Here is a 26,315-nt window from a genome sequence, read left to right as displayed (position 1 = left end):
ACACAATCACAAGTATAGGTGTCTCTGTTTCCTTTCTGGGCCCTATGGGGACTGGAACCACATTTGAATAAGAGAGGAAATAAAAGTAAATCATATAGATGATCGAATAGCCAAGGGAATAGCTGAGTGCTATTATTTTTAAAGTCAAAGAAATTAAAGAATTAACGAAGAGCAAAAAAAAAAAAATTTAAAGCGAAAAGAAATAAAAGTGATCAAAACTACGGGAATGATCTTAAGGCGAGAATAATCAGTGGCCTTAGTGACTAAACTTTGGATTTACCTGGGTCAACACGTCATAGTGGGTCACGGCGGTTGCGTGTTCCAGACCACACCGTGTGTGTCCCATCAAAGGGTTAGTCACCTGCCGATGAAAATCCCTATTGCTATATGAATTCTTCTCTAGCTACACAGTTTACATGTAGTTAAACTTAAGTTTAATTAACAGGTTATCTGCGAAGTTATCCTCCGACAGTTAGTAAGGACTATGCCTGAACTAGGGAAGGTAAACTTTAGCTAAGAGGAATTGAAACACGGAAAGTGAATAATTAGAAACCCTAACCGATGTTAAGGAAAGTATTCTAGAATACGTTGCATTGTGTGAGCACAAGCGGTGATTAAGGGTTCAAGTAAATGATGCTAACTGCTAACTGTAGAAGTTATTATTTAGCTTAGCATAAGCTGGATGGACGCCAGGTTAGGTTAGTTTAGCTTCCTAGGCTGGTTTGTTTACAAAGTGACATCACAAGTTAGCACTTCCTGTGACAGGTTGTTGTCATGGGAACCAGCGCATGTCAGACAATTCAACAGTCCCTGAAAAATGTCTGTACATTTTACATGAATTATGCATGTTTAAACGGGTTAACAGGATGCACCTATATTTTAAGTCTTTCTAGGACTCGGTGTTACATTAAGTAAAATGCAGATGCGTTTTGGCGTTAGCTAATTTTACTCATGGAACTCTTCTCTTTATCTTACGCAACTTATTCTATTTGTTTACAGAGTAAGGTAATAGATTTGCTGTAAGTCAAAGCTTGTCTAAGCATATATAGTTACGTCCCTCTCGTGCACGAATGCTGACTTTTCAGCGAGTAAACAGTTTTGATCGCTAGGTAGCTCTCGGCTTGTAGATGCAGCTAAAATTTAGGTGAATTACATCAATCTAACAATAATTTGTAAGGCCTTTACAGTTGTAGACAGGGGAGCGTCACCCAGGTCTACCTAGATATAACTCTGTCCTGAGCTTTCTTTGTTAGACACAGGTTTAGTCATACTACAATTTGGATTTCTTTTAAGCAAAGCAGAATAGATATCGGTGCAGTTTACAAGCTGCTGAGATGAGGTTTCTTTGTCAAACAGACTTACGCTTTACTGCTGAACATGCTACTTTTAGTTGGAAATCTAAGGCTTTTTACTTAAAGTAGAGATGTCAATTCCAGCTATCGTTTTATCTGCATGTGGACAAGCCAGCGATCAAAATGCGTATCGCACGTTGTGTTCTGGTTGGATCGCAACGATCCGGCAAAAGGAATGATTATGAATATGTAAAATATAGCAAGGAGATATTTTAATTGTTTATTAATAAACACTTGTTAATAAACAAGTGTTTTCTTTGTCAGTGTCGGCTAGATGAAGTTGACGATGCTGACTCGCGATCTTCAGTAGTGAACGCGCCAGAGAGAAATGCACATTTCATACGGATTACATAAGCAGAGAGCAGTCTGTAGTCTGTTTTCTTTCGTTTTGAATTTTTCTGTTTAAAAGTAGACATGTCTGTGAGAGGCAAGTAGGCTACCTTATACACTGAGTTTCGGTTCATTTATGAGACGAGATCCAGTTCACGTGCCGGCGCCTCCGTTTCTTATCTATCGTCTGCTATTTACTTCTTATTTATTAAACCCAGGCAACTGGTTGATGAAACATTGATTAAAATTAAGATACAATTAATGCAAAACGAAATTCAGGTTAAAGAAAGGTTTTGTGTTTTCTTTTTGATGTCTCTGTGAAAGTTTTAAAGCATTTTTTATGCCGCTTTCAGAGCGCTCACGTCCGTAACGGAGAACACGTCCATAACATTGTTTTTTCCTCATAAATGCAAACCCGAAAAATAAAATAAAACAAAATTAATATTTTATGTACTGTGGAGACTTCATTCGCAGGGTAGTAGCCTACTTTGGTTTGCGCAGTGTAATTCACATAATCAGTAAAAATATATTTTGCCTCCTAAAGGTTTTTTTTTTAAGAAATCAGAAATCCCTCGTGGCTACGCCACTGCCACATTTGAACCTGACTGTGTTAAACACACCACATACTCAAGAACATCTAACCAAATGCTTGGCTTACATTAATGTGTAATATAAAATCTGACCATGGAGTTGACTTTGGCGGAAAGCTGAAAGTGATTGCTGATAGGCTGTCCCAATCAGTGGCGCCTGCACAATCCATTCACGTTTGAGAGGGAAACAACAAATTGAGGGTTTCCGAGATTTTTTTTTTTTTTTTTTTACTCGGGTACTCACGGTTATGGATAGAAATGTATTGGGAGTAAAGAGTACAATATTTGCCTCTCAAATGTACTTGAGTAAAGTCATGAGTACTCCCCAAAAATTATACTCGAGTAAAGTACAGATCCCTCAAAATTGTACTTAAGTACTGTACTCAAGTAAATGTACTCCGTTACTGTCCGGCTCTGGTGCTATTTGTGCATTCACGCCAGGGATGGAAATTAACTTTTTTGTCCACCGGCCACTGTTGGTGGTGGATTTCAAAATCTACCAGCCACTCAATGTTTTTACCAGCCACTTTCTTGTTTTTAACCGACAATGTGTAACTGCATGTGAAAATTATTACTACAAGAATACTTAAGCAGTTCATTTAATCTCAAGTCTCAATGAAATACTGACATTTTCTCTTTCTCTCACCCTCAGCCTCATCCACCTAATCTGTCATTTATTTTTGTTTTGATGATAAATTGAGCCAGCCTCCAAAAGTAATTAACCTGTCCTGTGATTTTTTTTCTCTCTCACACAACACTCTATAGACACGGATTTATGAGCTATAGTATGTTGGTTGCCTTTACATTAGAATAATATTTAATATAATCTAGATATGAAATGGAATAAATAGCATTCAATACAAAATGAATATGTCTCTTATATTGAAATCAAGTTTTATGTGATAAAATATTTGCTTTGTTGTGCATTAGAACCACATCAGGCATTTAGTACAAAATTATTTATTGAAGCATCCAGATACTTCACCACGTGACAGCAGCTAGGCTCCTGATTGGTTAACGCGGCGCGAATTGACGCTAAAGTTCAGATTTTTCAACTCGGGCGGCAGACGCGAATTCGCGTCAAACGCGTCAATGCACAAAAGCACTCAATAAAATCATGCGCGCGGAAAGCGTCAGACGCTCGAACTTGCCGCGCGAATGAGGCGTATTCGCATCTACCACAGCGCGCTCTACACCTCATTCGCGCCGCAGGAATTTTTTACGCGCGTAACGCGTCTTTGCATTGACTTAACAATGAAATCACTCGCGCCAGACGCTCTATTCTCGTCTGGTGTGAACGCACCATGATGTTTTCTCTGCAGACCTCTACGCCTGCGATGTAACGCCACATTTTGTTTGAAGGTATGCCTCCTCTAAAAGTGTCCGCCGTCCGGGTGAAACAGTATGCTATTTTTATTTACCTGCCACGGTGGCCGGTAGGTGAAGCGAGTTTACCCGCCACAACACAAAATCACCCGCATTTGGCTGGTGGCGGGTGCTAATTTCCATCCCTGATTCACGCGTTTGACGCGAATTCGCGTCTGCCGCCCGGGTTGAAAAATTTGAACTTCTGCGTCAATTCGCGCCGCGTTAACCAATCAGGAGCCTGCTTGCTGCTGTCACGTGGTGAAGTGAAAGTTTATATTATTTTATTAAATTATTTTGTAATATTACTAAAATGTCTGGTGTGGTTCTAAAGCACAACAAAGCAAATCTTTCACATAAAAACTCGATTTTAATATATGAGAGATATTACTCATTTTGTATTGAATGCTATTTATTCCATATCTATTTTAGATTATATGAAACATTATTATTTTAATGTAAAAACAACAAACACTTAGTGTATAATAAATAAATAAAATCACAGGACAGGTTTCACTTTTGGAGGCTGGCTCCATTTATTATCAAATAAATGTGCGGGCGAGGGTGAACCTCGCGCCGGGCTGTAGAGCGCGGGCTCGTCAGGCAGCGACCACTCGAGGCCGAGGCTTTACACGGCCTACGCTGTCCTCGTCAGCGTCCTCACCGTTAGGTCCACCAAACCTAGCTCCTGGAACAAATGGTGAAACTCCTGAAACCCTCCGGAGGGTCTGGTGGATCCGAGTACAGCGACGATGTACCCTACGCAGCTGTTTCTGCTCTCCAGAGCAAATACGAGCGGTAGGTGTTTCTCAATGTCAAGGATACTTCCTTGGCAGGACTCGTCCTTCCAAGTCATTTCCTTCAGAGGCTAGGCGAGGCTCCTCTTTAGCATTCGGAGAACACGTAAATGGAACAGGCTAGCAAGTGCACGTCATTGCGTCCAGGGACGTACTGGGACTGAAATTCAGCCTGGGACTTTAAGATGGAGAGGCCTTTTACGCGAGTGCCCTAGGTGCACGAGCAGAAGGATTTTTTGCAGTTATTTTAATTCTAATAGTGTTTTTATGGTATATAGAGAATCAGATTACACTGAAGACCTTCAAGAAATTTTAGGATGACACTTGCCTCTTCAGGTTGTATAAGCAAGTCACCACTGCACTGAACACAACCAGGTCAGCAAAACCTAATCTCGAAAACATAAGTCACAGTATACTGCTAATGCTAACTACCAGCATGTCGTGTACAGTCAGTCGGAGTGATAAAATAGTTACAAATACTAACAAATATACATATACAGACATACAGATTCCTTGCTTATAGAAGGATGTTGTCTGTGTGTGACGACAAACTGCAAACTGCTGTTTATAATATATCTATAAATATATAATCTATGTAAGGGATAATGTATAGCGAGGCGGTTGTTATAGCGTTTGTATCAGCTGCCTCACTATACATTATCCCGCTTATTACATGGCTATCTACCAAATAAATCAATAATTTCACACAAAATATTGATTTAAAAAGCAGTTTATTTATTTAAAAACGATTGTATTGCTTCCACTAAAGAAAATAGTCAAATAGTCATAGAAAATGGCTTGGTAGAATAGGAATTCTACCAAGCCACGTAATAAATGCCTATATTTAAATGCAAATAAACAATTTCAGTGTATAATAAATCACTAATGTATCCCTAATCGTGCACCTGTCCTGTCTATGCTGCTGGGTCCTTCTTCCTCATCTGCACCTCCGGCTGCCCCAGCACTCTTTCCACTACGGAAAAGGTCTGTTAATTTGGCCCATTTAGCGGCCTTTTGTGCCAAAAATCTTTTCTTTTTAATTCTTATTTTTTTGCCCCACCCATTTCTTTCTCTTCTTTTCTTCTTTTCGCCATTTTTACCGTCCGTCTCTGTTGCATTGCATTCACACAAACCCGCCAAACATGACCAAAAGCAAACTCCTTTGATCGGCGCCTAGTTTGAGCCAATCGGATGTCAGGAAAAACGAGGATCAGTCCAAGTTGGGAGGGGCCGCTCGTATCCCCCCTCAGATTGAAAGTATTGGTTTGGCCCAGTCTGAATCACACACACACACACACACACACAGCGATCTGCTGCATCTGAGCGGCCGGTTAGGCCGGTGAAGCAGTCGATTCTGTTCCCTACCGGAATTCCTGTTCCCTTTACGCAATCATACTACAAGTCATGCGTAGTTGCCGAGTTACCATACGTACCATCAGTGGTGGAATGTAACGAAGTACAAATACTTCGTTACTTTACTTAAGTAATTTTTTCACGTATCTGTACTTTACTTAAGTAGAATCAATAGTGCATACTTTTTACTTTTACTTCGTTACATTTTGCAGCAATTACTTTCTACTCCACTACATTTCTACAACGTTCTGTTACATTTTCGTTACATTTTCTGATCAATTTTTCCCCTGCCAAAACGTCATCCTGACCGTCCGTTCGTCGCACGTTTCTGTCTCACCAGTGAAGTTTGGTTGCCATAGATATATCAACCCGGTCACACTAAATGCGTCTATATAGCACGCAGTGTGTTTATCGTTTAATTTATACGCGAAAATTATTTTTTACATGCATAGGAAACGCATTGGTAGGTTTCATAGACAATAAAAGAAAGTTAGGTTTAGTAGTGATGTGTGTATTATACGTTTTGTTAGGATTAGTATGGTAAGCCAAGAGGTTCAGAATTACGCCATAAATGAATCGCATTTACAGCCAAACGCCGTCATATACGGCGTTTTAACATATGTGTTTATATTAGGGCTGTCAAATGATTAATCGTGATTAATCACATCTAAAATAAAAGTTTTTGTTTACATAATATATGTGGGTGCACTGTGTATAATTATTTTATATATATAAATACACACACATGCTTGTATATATTTAAGAAATATTTTCATGTATATACTGTATATAGATGTATATATAATTTATATTATATATAAATATAAATATTTTATATATAATAATATGTATGTGTATTTATATATATATACAAAATAATTATACACAGTGCACCCACATATATTATGTAAACACAAACTTTTATTTTGGATGTGATTAATCATTTGACAGCCCTAGTTTATATATATATATATATATATATATACCGTATATAGTAAGGGTAGGCTATATAGTAAGCTTGATCAGAAATGGTGACAAACTTAAAATATAACTGCTTTTCCATCATATTGAACATCATTATATGAGTATTAGGTTGAATGAGTTAGAATTAACTGTTTTATTAATCATTAGAATATAGACATTAAGAGAATAAATTGTTATGCAAGTACTTTTACTTTTAATACTTAAAGTACATTTAAAATCAGGTACTTTTTACTTTTTACTTAAGTAGGGTTGTCATTGTGGTACTTCTACTTTTACTAAAGTAAATATGTCTCTGGTTCCCTATCGGTCAGTCACTACAACGTAGGTCAGACTGACCAATAGGAATCTCGCTAGAGAGGCCAATCTACTTCGAGTGAAACTAAAACAAGCCAATGCACATTGGCATGCAATCATTTGCATCAGCTGCGCGTCCTCGTCAGCGCGGGTATTTAACAACAGCTGTTATGATTGCACACTAGCTTTTTGCTTCGGAGCCAAACGCTTCATGGTAATCCTACAGAGTGTGAAACTTGGCAAGCCTTCGTTGGATCTCTCCTTGTTCGGTGCGGGCGTTACAGCACGGCAGCGCGAGCAGTCTTGTGTCCTCTCTCTTCTGTCTGTCTTTTTTGTTTTGTTTTTTTGAGCAAATTCAAAAAAGCTGTTTTAACAGCTGGTAAGGTGCGCAGTTCAGCGCTCAAAGGCTGTTCTCACAGCCGGTAAGACCTGCCAGCGAGAGAGAGAGACAGCGCACAGACGGGTGCACATTCCCGTCTGTGTTCGCAGTGACTGTTCCCCTGCGTGCTTCAGCACCAGTGAGAGTAGTCCCTAAAAGAGCTTACACAGATAGACAGCGTCTTTAAAAAAAGAAAAAGAAAAAAAGATGACTTTCTATCTGTGTGTTTCTGGATGCGGTCGTTACCTGGGCTCACAGGATGGTCACAAGCGCTGCCTCGTGTGTCTGGGCATTGAACACGCTGAGGCAGCGTTTGTGGATGAGTCATGTACCCATTGTGGGAAGATGACCATCGCGGAGCTACGGTCGAGACTCCTGTTCCTGCAAAGGGGCGGAGTCCCCGTGCCTCTGCCTCGTTCCAATCCTCCTCAGAGGGTTGCTTCGGGCGGGGGCGCGGGTGACCTGAGGATCACGGTGAGCGCGTCTCCTTCGGGGAACCAACCCCCTAGGAGCCCTCACCCCTCTCATGCTCCGCAGCCAGTTGAGCTTCCATTGGAGAAAGCTGGACCATCCTCGAGGTGTGTACCGGTTGTCTCCTTTGGGGCTCCCAGTGACCAGATGTCGATCGCTGCATCGGAGGGTGGGTCAGACCTCTCTGCGGACGACGACTCGGCACCGCTGCCTCCTTCGGGGGTGCCAGCGGTGCCTGAGACGGACCCGGAGATGATGACCATGCTCTCCCGGGCCGCCAACGGGGTCGGGCTCGTGTGGAATCCTCCACCGTGTCCCGAACCCTCGAGGTTGGATGATTGGTATCTCGGGGTGGCGCGCCCACCCCAGTGCCTTTCTTCCCGGAAGTGCATGAGGAGCTTACGGGAACGTGGACGGCACCTTTTACTGCCAGAAACCGTTCCGGTGGCTTCTCCTCCCTCACCACCCTTGATGGCGGGGCAGCTAAGGGATACACGCGCATCCCGCCAGTGGAACGGGCCGTTGCTATGCAACTGTGCCCTAACTCCACTCGGCGCGGAGAACCGTGTCTTCCTTCCCGGGCCTGTAGGTACTCGTCGGACCTATTCGACGAGGCTTACAAGGCCTGTGGGGAAGCTGCCTCTGCCATGCACGCCATGGCGTTGCTGCAGGTCCATCAGGCCAAGGCACTGAAGGACCTGCACGAGGGTGGTCATGATCCACAAGTTCTCCAGGAACTTCGTGCCGCAACGGACCTCGCGCTTCGTGCGACGAAGGTCACCGCGCGGTCAGTGGGTCATGCGATGTCCACCTTGGTGGTCCAGGAGCGCCATCTCTGGCTGTGTCTGGCAGACATGAGTGAGGCTGAGAAGCTCCGGTTCCTCAACTCCCCCGTGTCCCAGACCGGCCTCTTCGGCGACGCGGTCGAGAACTTCGCCCAGCAGTTCTCGGCTGTACAAAAGCAGACTGAGGCCATCAAGCATATCCTGCCGCGGCGGTCAGCTGCTGCCTCCAACCCACCGCCTGCGGCTCCTCAGTCTGCTCGTCGCCGGGGGCGTCCTCCTGCGTCTGCCCCTGCTCCCGCGCTGCAGCAGCAGCCTCCACCTAAACGGCGCCGTGGAGCCAGTCGCAGGCAGGCCGCCCCGGAGATGGAAGGGACTGCTCTCCAGGAGACGATGACCGCATCGCTCCCTCCCCCGGAAGAGGGCCGGGTGGAAAATCCTGTGTTTCGTTTTGTTGTGTTCCGCCGCTGGCCTTAAAACCAGCGGTACCCAAATTTTCAATAAAAGAGCAGTTTCTACCATCTCTGGGTCCGAAGAGGACCCGGAGAGCAGTGGGGGGACAGAATCCTCACCACTCTCATCCGCCTCCTCTGTCGCCAGTGAGCAGCAGTGTGCAGTTCGAGAACGCCACCGAGCCGCCTCCTGCACCTCCTGCCCCGTGGAACCAGGTAAGTGCTGCACAGCACACACAGACCCTGCTACGGGCCGCCTCCCAGAGAGAGCCTCCCGAGCCACGTCCCTGTGTTCCACCTCGCTGCCCCACTCCGGGTACGCCTACAGTCCCTTTGGTCCCGCTTGCACGGTCTCTGAGAGCCTGGTTAGCGCTCCCCAGTCCGTCTCGCTGGCTCATTCGGACCATCAGGCTCGGCTATGCGATTCAGTTCGCCCGGCGTCCCCCCAAGTTTCGGGCCATCCACTCCACTACAGTGAGAGCAGCCGATGCCCATGTCTTGCGTGCGGAGATCGCAGTCCTACTGGCGAAGGACGCGATAGAGCCGGTCCCTCCAGCCGATATGAGGTCAGGGCACTACAGTCCCTACTTCATTGTACCCAAGAAAGGTGGTGGGTTACGACCGATCTTGGATCTGCGAGTTTTGAATCGGAGCTTTCACAAGCTACCGTTCAAAATGCTCACGCAGAGACGCATTTTCGGATGCATCCGTCCCCAAGATTGGTTTGCAGCGATCGACCTGAAGGACGCGTACTTTCATGTCTCGATTCTTCCTCGACACAGGCCGTTTCTGCGCTTTGCGTTCGAGGGTCGAGCATATCAGTACAAGGTCCTGCCCTTCGGGCTGTCCCTGTCTCCCCGTGTCTTCACGAAAGTCACGGAGGGGGCCCTTGTTCCCATGAGAGAACAGGGCGTTCGCCTCCTCAACTATCTCGACGACTGGCTTATACTAGCACACTCTCGAGATCAGTTATGCGAACACAGGGACCTCGTGCTCACGCACCTCAGCCAGTTGGGCCTTCAGGTCAACTGGGAAAAGAGCAAACTCGCCCCTGTGCAGAGGATCTCTTTTCTCGGTATGGAGTTGGATTCGGTCGCACAGACAGCGCGCCTCACAGAGCAGCGCGCTCAGTCGGTGCTGAACTGCTTGAACACGTTCAAAGGCAGGACAGCGGTCCCACTGAAATTTTTTCAGAGGCTCCTGGGGCATATGGCGGCGGCAGCAGCGGTAACTCCGCTCGGCTTGCTTCATATGAGACCGCTTCAGCACTGGCTTCACGGCCGAGTCCCGAGATGGGCGTGGCATCATGGCACTCACCGGGTGGCAATCACACCGGCCTGCCGCCAGACCTTCAGCCCGTGGTCAGACCTCTCGTTCCTTCGGGCAGGAGTCCCCTTGGAACAGGTCTCCAGGCATGCTGTGGTTTTCACAGATGCCTCCGCCACCGGCTGGGGTGCTACGTACAACGGGCATGCAGTGTCAGGGGTGTGGACGGCTCCCCAACTGCATTGGCACATCAATTGCCTCGAGTTGCTAGCAGTACATCTCGCTCTGAGCCGCTTGAAAAGGTCGCTACAGGGCAGGGACGTACTGGTCCGTACGGACAATACAGCGACCGTTGCGTACATCAACCGACAAGGTGGTCTACGCTCCCGTCGCATGTCGCAACTCGCCCGCCATCTCCTCCTCTGGAGTCAGAAGCGTCTGAGGTCGCTTCGAGCCATGTATGTCCCTGGCGTGCTCAACCGTGTGGCCGACGAGCTATCACGAGCTGTGCTTCCGGGAGAATGGCGACTCCACCCCCAGGTGGTTCAGCTGATCTGGAGAGAGTTCGGAGAGGCTCAGGTAGACCTGTTTGCCTCTTCAGAGACCTCCCACTGCCAGCTGTTTTACTCCCTGACCGAGGGAACACTCGGCACGGACGCACTGGCACACAGCTGGCCCCGGGGCCTCCGCAAATATGCGTTTCCCCCAGTGAGCCTACTTGCACAGACACTGTGCAAAGTCAGGGAGGACGAGGAGCAGGTCCTTCTGGTGGCTCCCTATTGGCCCACCCGGACTTGGTTCCCAGAACTCATGCTCCTTGGAACAGTCCCTCCCTGGCCCATTCCTCTAAGGAAGGATCTTCTGACTCAGAGACGGGGCACCCTATGGCACCCGCGTCCAGACCTCTGGAAACTCCATGTCTGGTCCCTGGACGGGACGCGGAGGTTCTAGGTGACTTACCCCCTGAGGTACTTAACACCATCACTTCAGCACGGGCGCCGTCCACGAGACGTGTTTACGCCCTGAAGTGGAACCTGTTCGTCGAGTGGTGTTCTTCTCGCCGAGAAGACCCCCGGAGATGTTCGATAGGGTCTGTGCTTTCCTTCTTGCAGCAAGGGTTGGAGCGAAGGCTGTCTCCCTCCACCCTCAAAGTACATGCTGCCGCTATTTCAGCTTATCACGACCACATAGATGGCAAAACAGTGGGGAAGCACGACCTGGTCGTCAGGTTTCTTAGGGGGGCGAGACGATTAAATCCTCCTCGACCCCCCTCCATACCCTCTTGGGATCTTTCCCTGGTGCTTCGAGCACTTCAGGATGTTCCCTTTGAGCCTCTGCAGTCAGTAGACTTAAAGCTTCTTTCCATGAAGACTTTGCTGCTGGTTGCACTGGCCTCTGTCAAGAGGGTAGGAGACCTGCACGCATTTTCGGTCGACGAATCGTGCCTAGAGTTCGGGCCGGGTGACAACCATGTGGTACTAAGACCCCGGCCTGGCTATGTGCCCAAGGTTCCTACCACTCCCTTCAAAGACCAGGTAGTGAACCTGCAAGCGCTGCCTTTGGAGGAGGCAGACCCAGCCCTGGCTTTGCTCTGTCCCGTTCGCGCTCTGCGTATGTACGTGGACAGAACTCAAAGCATCAGGACCTCAGACCAGCTCTTTGTCTGTTACGGAGGCCAGCAGAGGGGAAAGGCTGTCTCCAAGCAGAGGATGGCCCACTGGATAGTGGATGCCATCGCCTTGGCTTACCAAGCTCAAGGCGTGCCCTGCCCGCTCAGGTTGCATGCACACTCCACGAGAGGCGTTGCATCCTCCTGGGCGCTGGCACGTGGCTCCTCACTAACAGATATCTGTAGAGCTGCGGGCTGGGCGACACCTAACACGTTCGCTAGATATTATAGCCTACGTGTAGAGCCGGTCTCCTCCCGTGTTCTCACCCTAAACGGGTAGAAGCACCGAGAGGCCCGGCTCTGTCGGCTTGCTGCACCCTACTGTGCACCCTTATTGCTCCAGAGTGAAAAACCTGTTGAGTCCTCCAAAAACCCCTCGGCCCGGACATGGCGGAGCGTCCAGGTGCCAGGCCTTTATCCGCTGAATCCTTGAGAACCGGATCTGGGCTGGGTTCCATATGTGTGACCCTACGGGGATCCCATATGTGTATATTTTCCACGGCTGCTCCTAACGGAAGCCCGTGTCTTTCCCTTGGGCTAAGTCACCCACTATCTCATATGTAGTACAGCCTTCGGGCTAGTCCATATGTATTCCCCACATAACTCCTTGAAGTAAGTGGCTTCCGCAGCGTCTCCCTTCCTAACTGAAGGGCACGCTTCCCAGTGTTATCCAATAATCTCACTGTATGGGTTATTACGGAACAACAGTGACAGATACACTCTGTGTGTAGCCTCCTCCTATCGTCCTTCTAGGCAAGAAGGTGTAGAGGCTTGCATGGGGCGCTGGATGGGGTGCAGCAGCTGCGACGCTTTGGTAGGGATTCCTATTGGTCAGTCTGACCTACGTTGTAGTGACTGACCGATAGGGAACGTCTCGGTTACATATGGTAACCCTCGTTCCCTGAGGGAGGGAACGGAGACGTAGGTCCCGTCGCCACATCTGCTGCCGCCCGCTGGGGCGGCCAGCTTTTTCAGGTTTGGCTCCTCAGCAAAAAACTAGTGTGCAATCATAACAGCTGCTGTTAAATACCCGCGCTGACGAGGACGCGCAGCTGATGCAAATGATTGCATGCCAATGTGCATTGGCTTGTTTTAGTTTCACTCGAAGTAGATTGGCCTCTCTAGCGAGATTCCTATTGGTCAGTCTGACCTACGTCTCCGTTCCCTCCCTCAGGGAACGAGGGTTACCATATGTAACCGAGATGTTATTTGTACTTCTACTTAAGTACTGAGATTCAGTACTTCCTCCACCACTGCGTACCATCAGAACTGAATACGAGCAAGCATATCTATGACGAGCAAGAAGCACAACAAGATGTACGGGAAGCCAAAAGGTTAAAAAAGTATTGTATTTTATTTCCGAAACTTGTAGCCCTAATTGAGTTTTCCCATCTGTCAATTCAATCCAGGTTATTTTCAAATTTAAAACGTATTACCAATTTCAATGTGATGTTTTATTAAGGCTCTGGTTAATACCATAGACTGTAAAATACAGATAAGCCTCTAGTGCAGGACTATTTGAATCACAATCACTTCACAGGTGCTTTTAATGTCTCATATTATAAAATAAATAATGCTTGTTTTGAAAGACTGATATTGTTATTTATTGCAAGAAACACATATATTCCATTTTTTGAGGAGAGGTAGTAAAGTTGGCCATCTATTGAAATAGCTTTATTAGCTTTAGTAAAATAAATCTAAACAACAATTTAGATGGCCCCTTTACAAAGGCCCAATGAAAGAAATAGGCTAATTTAAACTGAAATTGCAGGATAGGTTATTTTTGATGTTCTAGTTCCTGGCAAGTTAATTATAAGAAGGCTATAGTCCATGGACAAGTATGGGCTTTTTGTTTGTATCAAGTCTTGTTGTATCACTATACCTCACTCCTGAGTCCTGTCTGTAGAGTTATCTAGAGCTGTCTCCACTGTGTAGAATAATTATCATTTGGAATTAATTGCCATCAATTTGGAAATTGGAGGAACGTCTGAGAATTACATATTTATGGTCTTTTTAATGCAAATGGGTATGTGCCTTGAGTTTTGTAGTTCATGATTTCCCCATACATTTTTGGATCCATTGTTGGAATGTGCCAGCAAGAATAAAAATTCAGGAGACAATGTTGTGTGGTCATCTCCCCAATTTAGAACACCATTTATTAATATGGGTAATTTATTCATTTAATTAGTGCCCTCTGAAATTGAATTAATTATGATTAGACTGTTATGTTGCACCCATAGCCTATATCTTGCATGTCAAAAATAATAATAAAGGTAGTAATAGCAATATATGGTTTTATTCATATTTATTTCATTATTTTTATTTCATACAGGGAACAAAAGGTGTCACCTGAAAATGTGTTTCCCTTGTGACAATAATGGAACTATAATGGAACTGAGGAACTATTTTTCTCATACACAAATACACGTGTGTATTTTGGTGACATTGAACTTGTTGTTAATATATTTTTATATTGTTTACAAAGTTGTATATCATAAACCTGTCATCTCTGACGTTTTGCAATCTTTATAAATAATAATAAGACAATAATATGAGGCATTGAGTTTGGATGTCAACATGGACACATAAGGCGATTTGTATGGGCACAATTCAACTGAATATATTCAGACATAATACAAAAACTATGAACAAGTGCTAAATTAATTAAATTAATTCACAGAAATATGATTGGAGTGCGAGAACCATTTTATTATGCTGCAGACAGTGTATCAAGACATTTAAATGTTGCGCCAATGCTTTTGGCCTTTTTCGCTTTCCGTACATCCAGCTGAGCTTCGTTGCAACTGCTACGCATGCGTTGTCAGGGGGAACAGGAATTCCGGTAGGGAACCGAATCGACTGCTACACCTGTCGCGTATCATTAAAAAAAAAAAAAAAAAAAAAAACAATGCTCTTTGACCACCGGCCGGTCTTAGGCCTGAAATGGACCGGCCGTTCGGGATTGTTCCCGGTATTCCCGATGGCCAATCCGCCCCTGATTGCGTCATTATGTCAGTGAAAAGGTCCGTTGGTCCCTGCTAAAAAAGACGAGAAAGCTATGAATAACGCTCTGAATGGTATAATATTAACGTTACATTAGCCTACTTTGTACAAGTAGTTATTTATAAAAGAAATGCCGGTGACAGCAAACAAGCTAACAATTGTTAAAATGACAGGTCCGGTTCAGTTAGCCATCAATAATAACGTATTAAATTAGTATGTATTTGTATAATTTGTAATATCAATATGGTAGTAATTTGTACTGGCATTTAAACGTTAAACTTTACTTATATGACGGTTATAACAAATGTATGGTAACGTAAATATTTACATTTGAAAGCATATTGCCCCGTTATTGCTCCGACTCCGCTAACGTCCGACATTGTGTATTTTTTTAACAAGATAGCAAAGCGGGCATAGGATTGTGGGCGATTTGAGAGCGCGAAGAGCGCGAAGTCTACACATATGCATCCTTTCCTGTGTATGGGATATTTTCCGAACGAAGGACTCAGTCCTTGGTTGAAATTCTGAGGATCCTCGACATTGGAACAGTCCTTCGACGGATGTCGATGACGTAGCATCCTCAAAATTCCGGCTTCCGAGGATCCTTCCTTGACATTGAGAAACGGCTGGTGACTCTCTCGATTAATGCTAATGCCAATGCTCGATAAACATCTAAAAAAGATGGCCGCCTCCAGATTTCGCTTCTGACGCGCGTAAATTTTGCTTCAAACTTTTGTTTTTACGCGCGTCAGTTTCACTCTTGCGCGAATTAACACAAAGTGGTCAAGTGTCAAACTAGACGCGGTAGACGCGAATTTGACGCGCTATTCGCGTCCGGTGTGAACGCACCATTACACACAGTTCATTGGAGTCAGGGTTTTCAACAATTAAATGCGTATGTTAATTACTAAACTAACGTATTGACACAGTATACGTTCACAAACACACATCTAAAAACTATCACATAGTCATTTTTATAGGGACGTTACACTTAACCTCTCAATACAGCCAAATAAAAACATTGTAGGCTACTCTTCTGTTGAATCTGAATCAGATGCAGATATGCCGCAAACAACCCAACATCTTTTTGTTTGTTACATACTTTTAACTGCTGCTCGTCTTGGTTTCTTCGGGGCAGATGTCGATGGTACGAAATCCACGTCTCTCGAAGCCCGCGAGTCAACCGTAGCTTTACGTTCAGCGTATTTTTCGGTTTTGCCGTTATTCCACTGAAGCTACCCTTATCATTCGTATATTCAGGCGTAACGTTACCAACCGCACTCACTACGTTTGATAATCCTTCTGGAAATACACATTAAAATAAAATCAACAAAACCATAGCAGCATATACTAATATAATGTTTGATAAAGTCGAATTACAAGGCACTTACCAAGGGGCGTAACGTTAGCGCTCGCGCTGTCACACGGAGGAGGTGTGTACTAACGCAGTGATAGTTTTCCGTTTCGGCCCTGGTAAAAAAACACAAAGAAGATAAGGTATTTTTACACATCCAAAACACCCTTTTAAAACACAGAGTGTAGCAACATTTAAAATTACCGGGCACAAGCGTGCCCACACTCTCTCGTGATGCGACAGTGTTGAGTGGCGCAGCAGTTGCACGGCACAACACCGGTCCTGTGAAACAAAAACAAACAAAAACACGGTTATCCACAACACACATACACTATGTAACATTTAAACATAAAACGTAATTATACATACCACTAGCTTGATTCAGGAAATTAATTTCATCAATAAGCCCTGCTGTGAGACTGACGCCACCTGCAGCGCAGAGAAACCTTAAGTAACGCAATAGAACAAATGACTCATATTATAAACAGATAAAGCTTCGTAATAATATTACTAAATAAATTAAACAAAACTTACTGTTAAGACAGGCATCCATCTTTCTTGCACTCACGTTTGAGAACGAGGAGAAAAAAAAACCCAGAGACGCGTGATGCAGCGCTGGTCAGATCAGTTTAAGCGTTGTTGCGCTACATGGCTTTATACGGTTTTGAAAAGTGGCATAAGTGTGAACTCCGGCGAGACCCGCAGCCGCCGACATAATTAACACACATTTATAACACCTATAGCCAATACCTAAAGATACAATAGAGCACGGAAACATATGGCCAAACACCTTAAATATCCCCTCCCGGATGCCACCACATTGCGGAGCCAAGCTGACTAGACACGCTGCCGCCAGCACACGCGTCGTAAATCAGAAACACTGTTTACTTGATACAAGAACACTACGACAGTCGTGACTGACACATGTCAGTCATGGGGTGACAGGCACAAAACCCTGTACCGACATACGGCCATAAATCACATCATAAATCAAAAAGTGACACAACGTTTATGATAATACTCATACATATTTTCTCCTCTTGTTAGTAGTTAAAAAAAAAAAATATTGAGAAGAACAATCACCAGTAATGTAACTAAAGTTATGAAGACTGCTTTCTGGAGTTTTTCAAATTGTACACTATCTCTTAAGCCTTTGCTCAAGCTACGCAATTGGTCAGAATAGTATAGCCTAGGTATATTTTCTTTAAAGAGGCCATCAATAGAACAAACAATCAATGCTCATATTTGTTATCCCAAATATTATTATTATTATTATTATTTTTTATTTATTTGCCTGATTACCAATATGCAAACATGTGCTTTTCTTAAAACAAACAATCAAACAAACAAAAGTATACATATATTCAGAATTTGCTAGTAACATCCAAAAACCCATCAACCTCAAAAAAATGCCATGTGATCCATTAGTAATGTCAGTATTCATAAACAAAATAGAACGCATACATTTTTGTACATTTGCATAGACTTTGTACATTTGCAGACATTATTAACATATTTAATTATTGACATCAAATATGTTCAGTCTCGTCGCTTTTATTTAACAAAAATCAGCATTCTTAATTGTCACTGTACATTTATCTACCCATTATTTATATATATATATATAGGTGGTCTACTGTATATACTGTATAATGTTAATGTCAATGGCTCAAAATATATAGTAAAGAGTTTATTTATGTTATAATTGTATATTTATAATATTACATTTCAATAAATGTATATTCAAATAATTAATAGTATATTTATATAAAGAATATGAATATGAAAATTTGTCTTTAGATTTAGGCCTCCCCAAAATGCAGGTGCAACCTTGCATGCAAATAACTATGAATATTAATGAGATCATGCTGAAAAGTAAATTTATATTATATTTATGCAGTAGTACCCAGAAAAGAAATTTAAATTTCTTTCAAGTTCACAATTGGTTCAGCTTCAGATCAGTTTACTGTAGCTAAACCTCCTCCCTCAAATCCTTTTAAAAAAGAGGTTTGATTTTTTTTTTGATTGCACAATAAACTGAAGAGTTCTGTAGAAAGATACGTTTATATCAGTTCAACAAGATTTAGGCAGATTTTGTTCATGGTGCCACATACCAACATTATGCTCATGTCGATATTGGTGGCAGAAATCAACTTCCCTCATATCACTATTACTTGTGGCAAGACTTGAGATTCTCAATGTCTTTCGGTAGGCCATTGAGAACACAGCATGTCAGCTGAATGCTGGCAACAGCTGCTACACGTTTGGGCGAACTTCTGCATTGTTTTTAGCTACATGAGAGAAGCGAATTATTTTCACTTGGCCCACACCAGCATTGATGTCCCGCCACAGATATTCAGGAGAGAGAAGTTTACTGGGTTTGTTATAAAGGAAATACTTGTTCAAGTGAGACTCCTCGTGCCATATCGCCTCAATGGAGTTTGCAGCATCAATGTTCAGCTGTTCCCAGCAGGTTTTGGTGAGATGATGTACATCATCCAATGAGCCACCAAATGCAGCAGCAGTGTAATAATAATCACCTTCCCCAGCTGGAATGAATGCCTGAGACTCTGGTCTACGCTCATATGAGAACTGATCTCTTGGATAATCAAAGAACCAAGGATGTATCACAGCGACCAGGCGACCCAAAGACTCCGCCCCCCAGCGGCCATAGAACTTTGTATCCACGTCCAGGCAAAAAATATAGTCAGCTTCATTGGCCAGTTCGTTCTTTATTAGTTTTTCAAGTATTTCCATCCTGCCCATACTTATGTCCTGCCATCGGTCCAAACTCGGAACCCTCCGAACTGTCAAATGATGATTTTCACCCATCTTTACTTCAGGAACTGCTTCTGGTTGATCCGTAAACAAGTAGTAATGCACTCGAAATCCAACAAAGTAATGCTCCTCCGCTGACTCCAGAAAATCTTTGAGGAAACGTGTGTATCTAACAAACAGGCACAGCGAGATATATCATGGTTAGCTTATCACTTTATCCTTTACTCATTTCTATTTTCATAAACAAAGAAAGAAATACAGAGGAGGGGATAGGAATTAGAAATATTGAAACATGAGAGGAATCATGAGGAGCTCACTTTCCCAAAGCGAAGACAGTGGTCGCTATGGTGAGATTATGTTGTTTGTAGATAGAATCAATCAGTGTTGGGTCAAAGGTTCCTTCCCAAATGATTGGGGATAACCATGGTGTCATAGAGACAACATCTGTCCGACTGTATTAAAAACACAAAACATACACAGCACTGTTATCATTCCATTCATGGGTGGAAATGGGCAAAAACAAGTTAATACTAAAAATATAATACTCACCCTATCAAGGCGCTGGGTTGGTTGTACAGAAACCTGTAAGACAAATTACATTTCATCTGGTCATCTGATCAGAGCCATAAAAACAGCCATGAACCAAGAATGTTTCTGAACTGAGCAGTAGTCAGTAACTACCGATCAAATTCACATTTATCAGCTCATTGGATGAGAGTCTGTTTACTTGAACAAGATTTGACTTTTTTTTTTACTCCCAAGAAACTTGCTAAGAAAAAAGAAACTCTTTTGAGAAAAGAAAGAAAGTTTTATTTATTTATTCCTAATTATTCCTTTTGATTGTGTGTCCATAACAAAGATACCAAGTATAATCAGAGCATAAATAAAGTTTTACAGACCCCGGAGATGAGCGCAATCCAAAGTTCTCAAGCTTCTCTTCTGACCTGATAATAACAGAATCAATCTAATACTCATTTGAATTATGATGGTGTGCGCTTTGGTGTACATAAGAATATACATAGTAAGTAAGTACAAAGTGCGCATGTGTTTATTAGTTTTTTGTGTGTGTGTTGAAGAGAGAGATCAGATGTATGTATGCATTACATCATTACTTACTTTCTGAATACTTTTTCTATCATCTGTTGTTTGCAACTAAAACAGTAAAAAAAAAAGTTTTTATTTATTTATATATATATAAATAAATCAAGCGTAAAACACATCTGCATCTGCACTGTTTTTGTAGTGGATATGTCTGTACTAAACTCACCTGTTCTGGTTGGTGCTTATGTAAATGAACCTGTGAAAAAAGACATTACTTCATGAGGAGAGAAATATATTTCATTTTAAGAAGTCATGATTAAATATGTGCGCATACAGCTGGTTCATGTTTAGAGCATGTTGTTACATTACATACTATTGTTGGGTCAATGACATGACGTGCATATTTTTGTGTCCAAGTGCATTATTTCCTTTTAAAATAATTTGATAAATTCATGACATATATCACTTTATTCTATAAAACCTGTTAAGTTTAAATTCATTTTTAGTACATTTAAATAATAATACATATTATTTTAAGTTTTGATCTTTAATCCCCAAAATGTCAGGCGGTGCAACTGTCAGAACAAATGTACAGAATAAGAAAACTATTAAAGGTGCCCTAGAATGGGGTTATTTTATTATTTTATAATGTTTCCTGGGTTGCCCTTATAATGTTAGTATTTTTTTTAGATCAAAAATAGTCATAATTTTTAGAAATAAAAGGCATTCTTCCTAGCCTGATTTTAGCCTCTGATTTGAACGCTCTGTTTGAAGGGCCGTGTCTGCTGTGGGATTCAGTGCAACCGCCCACTGCTGTGATTGGCTGACATGCTTGCATATGAAATAGCTACGCATTACATGTGAAACTCTCTCGAATACTTAGTTTTACTACAGCTATTATACGTTTTTACTATTACAGCTATCGAGATTAACGAATCGTGAGATGTTTTTAAAGTATTTAGATCTATTCCCAATTTCCCATCACATAAAATGTTGCCGTGATGAGCATTGAGCAATCAGATGACAGTCTGTTGATCGCGAGAATGAAGATCTTATCATTGCAACGCAGTTTCTGCACTCTCTCTAAATGCTTTCACCAATGCAAAGCTTAGTTGTGCAGTGTAACGTACGTCATTGATTTCATAACGAAAGTTGTCCAGATAAACTCGAGCAGTGTGGAAAAATTGTTCTTTGATGCTTTCTGTATATAATTTATTCACAATTTAACCCTTCAAACCCGATTGACGCTCTAGAGCGTCAAGATGCACTCCCCTTACAAATCTATTAATAACTTCGGAATGGATCAAGGTATTAACTTACTTTTTTTTTTATTAAAAAGCTGACATTCGTCTGCGTAAAAGGACCCTGACTTTGTTGACTTCCGCGAATGAAAAGCCTTCCGTATTTGAGTGCAAATCTATAGCATTTTACCGCAAAACGGAGAAATTGTACTTAATCCTATCTATTGTTATAAAGATCTGTTGTGGGTGTGTGTGTGTGAACCAATGACAGATCTGTGTGTGAACCAATGACAGACCTGTGTGTGAACCAATGACAGACCTGTGTGTGAACCAATCACAGACCAAAAACAAAAAATGACGTTTTCAGGAACGTAAAAAAGGGGAGGGGTTTGGAATCAATCCCACGTGGGATTCGCAACGGTCTTTGAACACAACACATTTGGAGATACACGTATTTGTACTAGATTCTTTTCAAAGAAAACATGGCCAAACGGATTCACTGCCGAGCAAGCTGCTGAAATGATTTTTGCCGAGAGCGATGAGAGTCAGAACGGATCTGATCCAGATCGATTTGATTCGGATGAAGATGATCAAGTTCTGGACGGAATCGATCCATTTGAGGAGTAAGTAATGAATGCAATATTGCTGATAATGTCTTTTCTAATATATATTGTATCAGTTTTTTTAGCAAAATTATTTTAGCTTTTCAGAAATAACGGAGCAGTAGGCTAATCAAATAATGTGCGCCATCAAGTAATGTGCGCGTTTTGGCCGCATGTAACTTAGCTGCTAGCAGCTAGTCCCTCTTCATTTGCAAGCTATTTCGTTTACTTTGCTTGTCTATTTTATTGTAATGTTTTTTTAGGGAAATTTTATTGTAGCTTTTCAGAAATAAGCCTTATTCTAAGGCCTGTACTATTTGTCTACATAGGAGGGTGTTTGGAAGACATTGTATACTCGGTGCGTAATGATGAACGCTCCTGTAATAATAGTTAGATTATTGTAGTTAGAAGTTCTATGACTTGGATGGAAAAATACACGCATGATGATGAATAGCTAATCTTTATTTACCACATTGTGTGTTTTAGAACAGCCCCAGAACAGCCGATTGCATCATTGCGCAACCCAGGACTCTGAACGCGCCCGCGCCCAGGATGGACTGATGTGCAAATGCAGTGCACAGTGACATCTAGAGGTTGTTTTTGGATGTGTAGACAATATTCAATTCAAAATTAATATTTGTGTTCCCTTTACATTTTCTTATAATTGCTGTGTTTTTCAAAACAAAACAAAAAGTATGGTGACTACAGTCACAAAAATGTAAATAGTTCATTTGTTTCTTTATATTTTTTCACCCATTTTTTTTTATTTTTTTTCTAAAGCCTTTGACGAATCAATATTTGTTGTAAAATCCCTTAATCATCTATGGTTTAATATTTTTCTATAATAAAAACAAAAAAATTGAACTTTTGTTTTTGTATTTCTTGGTGATATATCACAGCAGAAGACATACAAGTGTCTTAAGAAGTGTATTGTAAATGCATCCACATTGTAGCTGAGAGTCTATAGAATCCAGAAATATGACTCTCTTCACTCTGCTATGAAAATTGACCATTCCAGAAGCCAAAATATCAACATAGTGCTAGGCGGGCATAAACCCCCTCAGGGTTTGAAGTTTTCATCCTACAAAAATAAACGATGTGAAGTTGATTTTAGTCACTGGCTTGACTTGATGCATAAACAGTATTGAACGATTTTGAGAGAAAGATTAACTTACCTGTCTGAACTTGAACAATTAGGCTACACCAGGGCTACACATCAGAAATTGTTGCTTTGTAGCTTGACCGATTTATTTTCAGACGTTCATCGAGGCCAGCTCTGTATTGGCCCAAGTATGGAGCTAGAAATTAGTCTTTATTACGTGCGAAAAAATAAATGATCTGAGAGAAGAAAAAAAAGTTTGAGAGAAAAAGTTATCACACTGATAGCAAAAAAGCATTTCATGAGAGAAAAAATAATATTTGAGAGAAAAAAAGTTGAAAGTGTTTTCTCATAGAACATAAAAAAAATATAAATTTGAAATTTTTAAAATTATTTCTGAGAAAAAAAAACTCTCAAAATACTTTAAAAAAAATCTTAAATATATATTTTTTGCTATCAGTGTGAAAACATTTTCTCAAAAAAAAAAAAAAGTGTTTCTCTCAAAACGCTTTTCTTTGCTCTCGATGCAATTTTTTGCTCTTCTGTCAGGATTTTGCTTTAGCTGTGAAAATTGTGTCATGGGCGGGGCCACGTTGCTATTGGCCAGTCGGGTGAGCATCATCTTGTCTTGGGAGTTGAACTGAATCATTATACCATTGTTCGCGTTCGGTTCACCTAGATAGATGCCTCCTCTGCCTCGATGGGTAGCTGGCTGAGCAAGTTCAGCATCACTAAAGATTAAACATTAAAAAAAGAGCACTCATGCAAGTTTACCTAGCATGATGGCTAATTAATAATTAGCTTTACTAGCGATTAGCAAGCTAATAATATAAATTAATACACATTCATTCATGAATATGAGTGCTATTTTTAATGTTTAATCTTCAGTGATGCTGAATTTGCTCAGCCAGCTAACATCCAGTTGTGTGTGTCATCATTTTACCCAAACATTGGAGTGTCCGTGCTCAACTTAACATTAGAGCTTAGATCGGGCCCAAAAAATCAAGCCCGACCCTACCCAAGCCCGTGCACGTTGTGTCCGAGCCCGGCCCGACACATTAACTATAATTATGAGCCCGAGCCCGATTTAAACCGACCATTTTAATACGTGGGTCGTTATAACTTTCGTTCTCAACTACTTTCTATGTTACTTTCTCTCCTCCTCGTCCTCCTCTGTTCTGCACCTCCAAATACTTTCAAGTTAGCCTACGTGTGGCCATCATACACATCAGCATAAATGATCCTGATAAATTATGTGTTATTAAAGCATTAACACACAAACCCCTGTTATAACATAAAATCAAACCGGCTACTGCGTGCAGGGCAGGACTTAGGGGGCTGGGGGCCCCTGGGCTTGAGTTTATGTTTGGGCCCTATACGCTACAAACATCATTATGGAGTAGCACAAATTACACAAAAATTTAAATATGCTTTGAGGTTCCTAGAACAATTAATATGCAATATGCCTATAGGCAAAGTTTAGTGGTATGCTACGTTCACACCGGACGCGAATAGCGCGTCAAATTCGCGTCTACCGCGTCTAGTTTGACGCTTGACCACTTTGTGTTAATTCGCGTGTCAATTGCGAAATTGACGCGCGTAAAAACAAAAGTTTGAAGCGAAATTTACGCGCGTCAGAGGCGGCACCCTTTGGCGGCCATCTTTTTAGATGTTTATCGAGCATTAGTTTTAGCATTATTCGAGAGAGTCACCGCTGGTATATGCTCTGGAGAGCAGAAACAGCTGCGTAGGGGACATCGTCGCTGTACTCGGGTCCACCAGACCCTCCGGAGGGTTTCAGGAGTTTCACAATTTGCCAGGAGCTAGGTTTGGTGGACCTAACGGTGAGGACGCTGACGAGGACAGCGTAGGCCGTATAAGGCCTCGGCCTCGAGTGGTCTATGCCTGTCGAGCCTGCGCTCTACAGCCCGGCGCGAGGTTCACCCTCGCCCGCACACACCTAATCTGTCATTTATTTTTGTTTTGATAATAAATGGAGCCTCCAAAAGTGAAACCTGTCCTGTGATTTTTTAAAAAGTTTTTATACACTAAATTGTGTTTGTTGTCTTTACATTAGAATAATAATGTTTCATAGAATAGATATGGAATAAATAGCATTCAATACAAAATGATTATCTCTCATATATTGAAATCGAGTTTTTATGTGAAAGATTTGCTTTGCACACCAAGTATTTTTGTCATATTACAAAATAGTTTATTGAGGCCAAACATAAAATAACATTATAAACTGTCACTTCACCACATGACAGCAGCAAGCAGGCTCCTGATTGGTTTACGCGGCGCAGAAGTTCAGATTTTTCAACTCGGGCGGCAGACGCGAATTCGCGTCAAACGCGTGAATGCACAAATAGCACTAACTAAATCATTCGCGCGTAACGCGCCTAACGCGCCAGACGCTTAATTCGCGCGAACTTGACGCGCGAATGAGGCGTATTCGCGTCTACCGCGCCGCGCTCTACGCCTCATTCGCGCCGCAGGAATTTTTTACGCGCGTAACGCGTCTTTGCATTGACTTAACATTGAAATCACTCGCGCCTGACGCGCTTTTCGCGTCCGGTGTGAACGTAGCAGTAGGCTAATTTTAAATAGTCATTATAATACAATATAATGCAGGATGTGCCCTCTAGGTTGAGATAAGATCAAAACTCTAATAATAAAGCCAAGAGAAACCAGTATTTTTTTAATTCATTGTCATAGCTATCTGTCAGATTCTTAAATTTAGTCAACAAATTCAATCAGAATGCAAAGACACTGTGTATGGCTTATTGTGACCAAATAAAAGGAAGTTGGTATCAATAAAATCCATTTTTGGATTGACACAGGCTGTTTAGACATGGCATGTAGCCTATGGATTTACACAGCAAATTATAATTGCATAAATTATGTTAAGAGATTAATGTTTTAAATGCAAAAATTTAAATGTAGAAATATGAAATGATTGAGAAAATTAACTATGAAACCATTTTAACTATCAAACTAACACCGCCAGTAGGTGGCGGCAAGTCTCCATCTTAATGAGGGAGTTGGATCCTTCTTTGAATAATAAAGGATCCAATTGATTCAACCGATTCGTTCAAAAATCCTAATTCGTT

At 42.3% G+C, this 26,315-nt stretch overlaps 1 protein-coding gene across 1 annotated transcript in view; it reads right to left on the bottom strand.

Annotated features, from left to right (window-relative positions):
• Positions 1–18,449: 18,449 nt before the first annotated feature.
• The window catches only part of LOC130071223 (globoside alpha-1,3-N-acetylgalactosaminyltransferase 1-like), a 56,802-nt gene continuing 48,936 nt past the window's right edge, over positions 18,450–26,315 (bottom strand). The window contains exons 2-7 of the mRNA XM_056235912.1: positions 20,487–20,516; positions 20,336–20,371; positions 20,119–20,163; positions 19,769–19,801; positions 19,537–19,671; positions 18,450–19,388 (exon numbers count right to left, since the gene is read on the bottom strand). Coding sequence (XP_056091887.1) covers positions 18,698–19,388; positions 19,537–19,671; positions 19,769–19,801; positions 20,119–20,163; positions 20,336–20,371; positions 20,487–20,516 — 970 coding nt within the window. The 3' untranslated portion in view covers positions 18,450–18,697. The remainder of the gene's footprint in view (positions 19,389–19,536; positions 19,672–19,768; positions 19,802–20,118; positions 20,164–20,335; positions 20,372–20,486; positions 20,517–26,315) is intronic.

This window comes from Rhinichthys klamathensis, unplaced genomic scaffold (genome assembly GCF_029890125.1).
Source record: "Rhinichthys klamathensis goyatoka isolate OS25496 unplaced genomic scaffold, OSU_Roscu_1.1 h1tg000433l_1, whole genome shotgun sequence".
NCBI classification, from domain to species: Eukaryota; Metazoa; Chordata; class Actinopteri; order Cypriniformes; family Leuciscidae; genus Rhinichthys; species Rhinichthys klamathensis.
The sequence above is the reverse complement of the archived record's forward strand: the minus strand, read 5'-3'. Positions and strand labels throughout refer to the sequence as shown.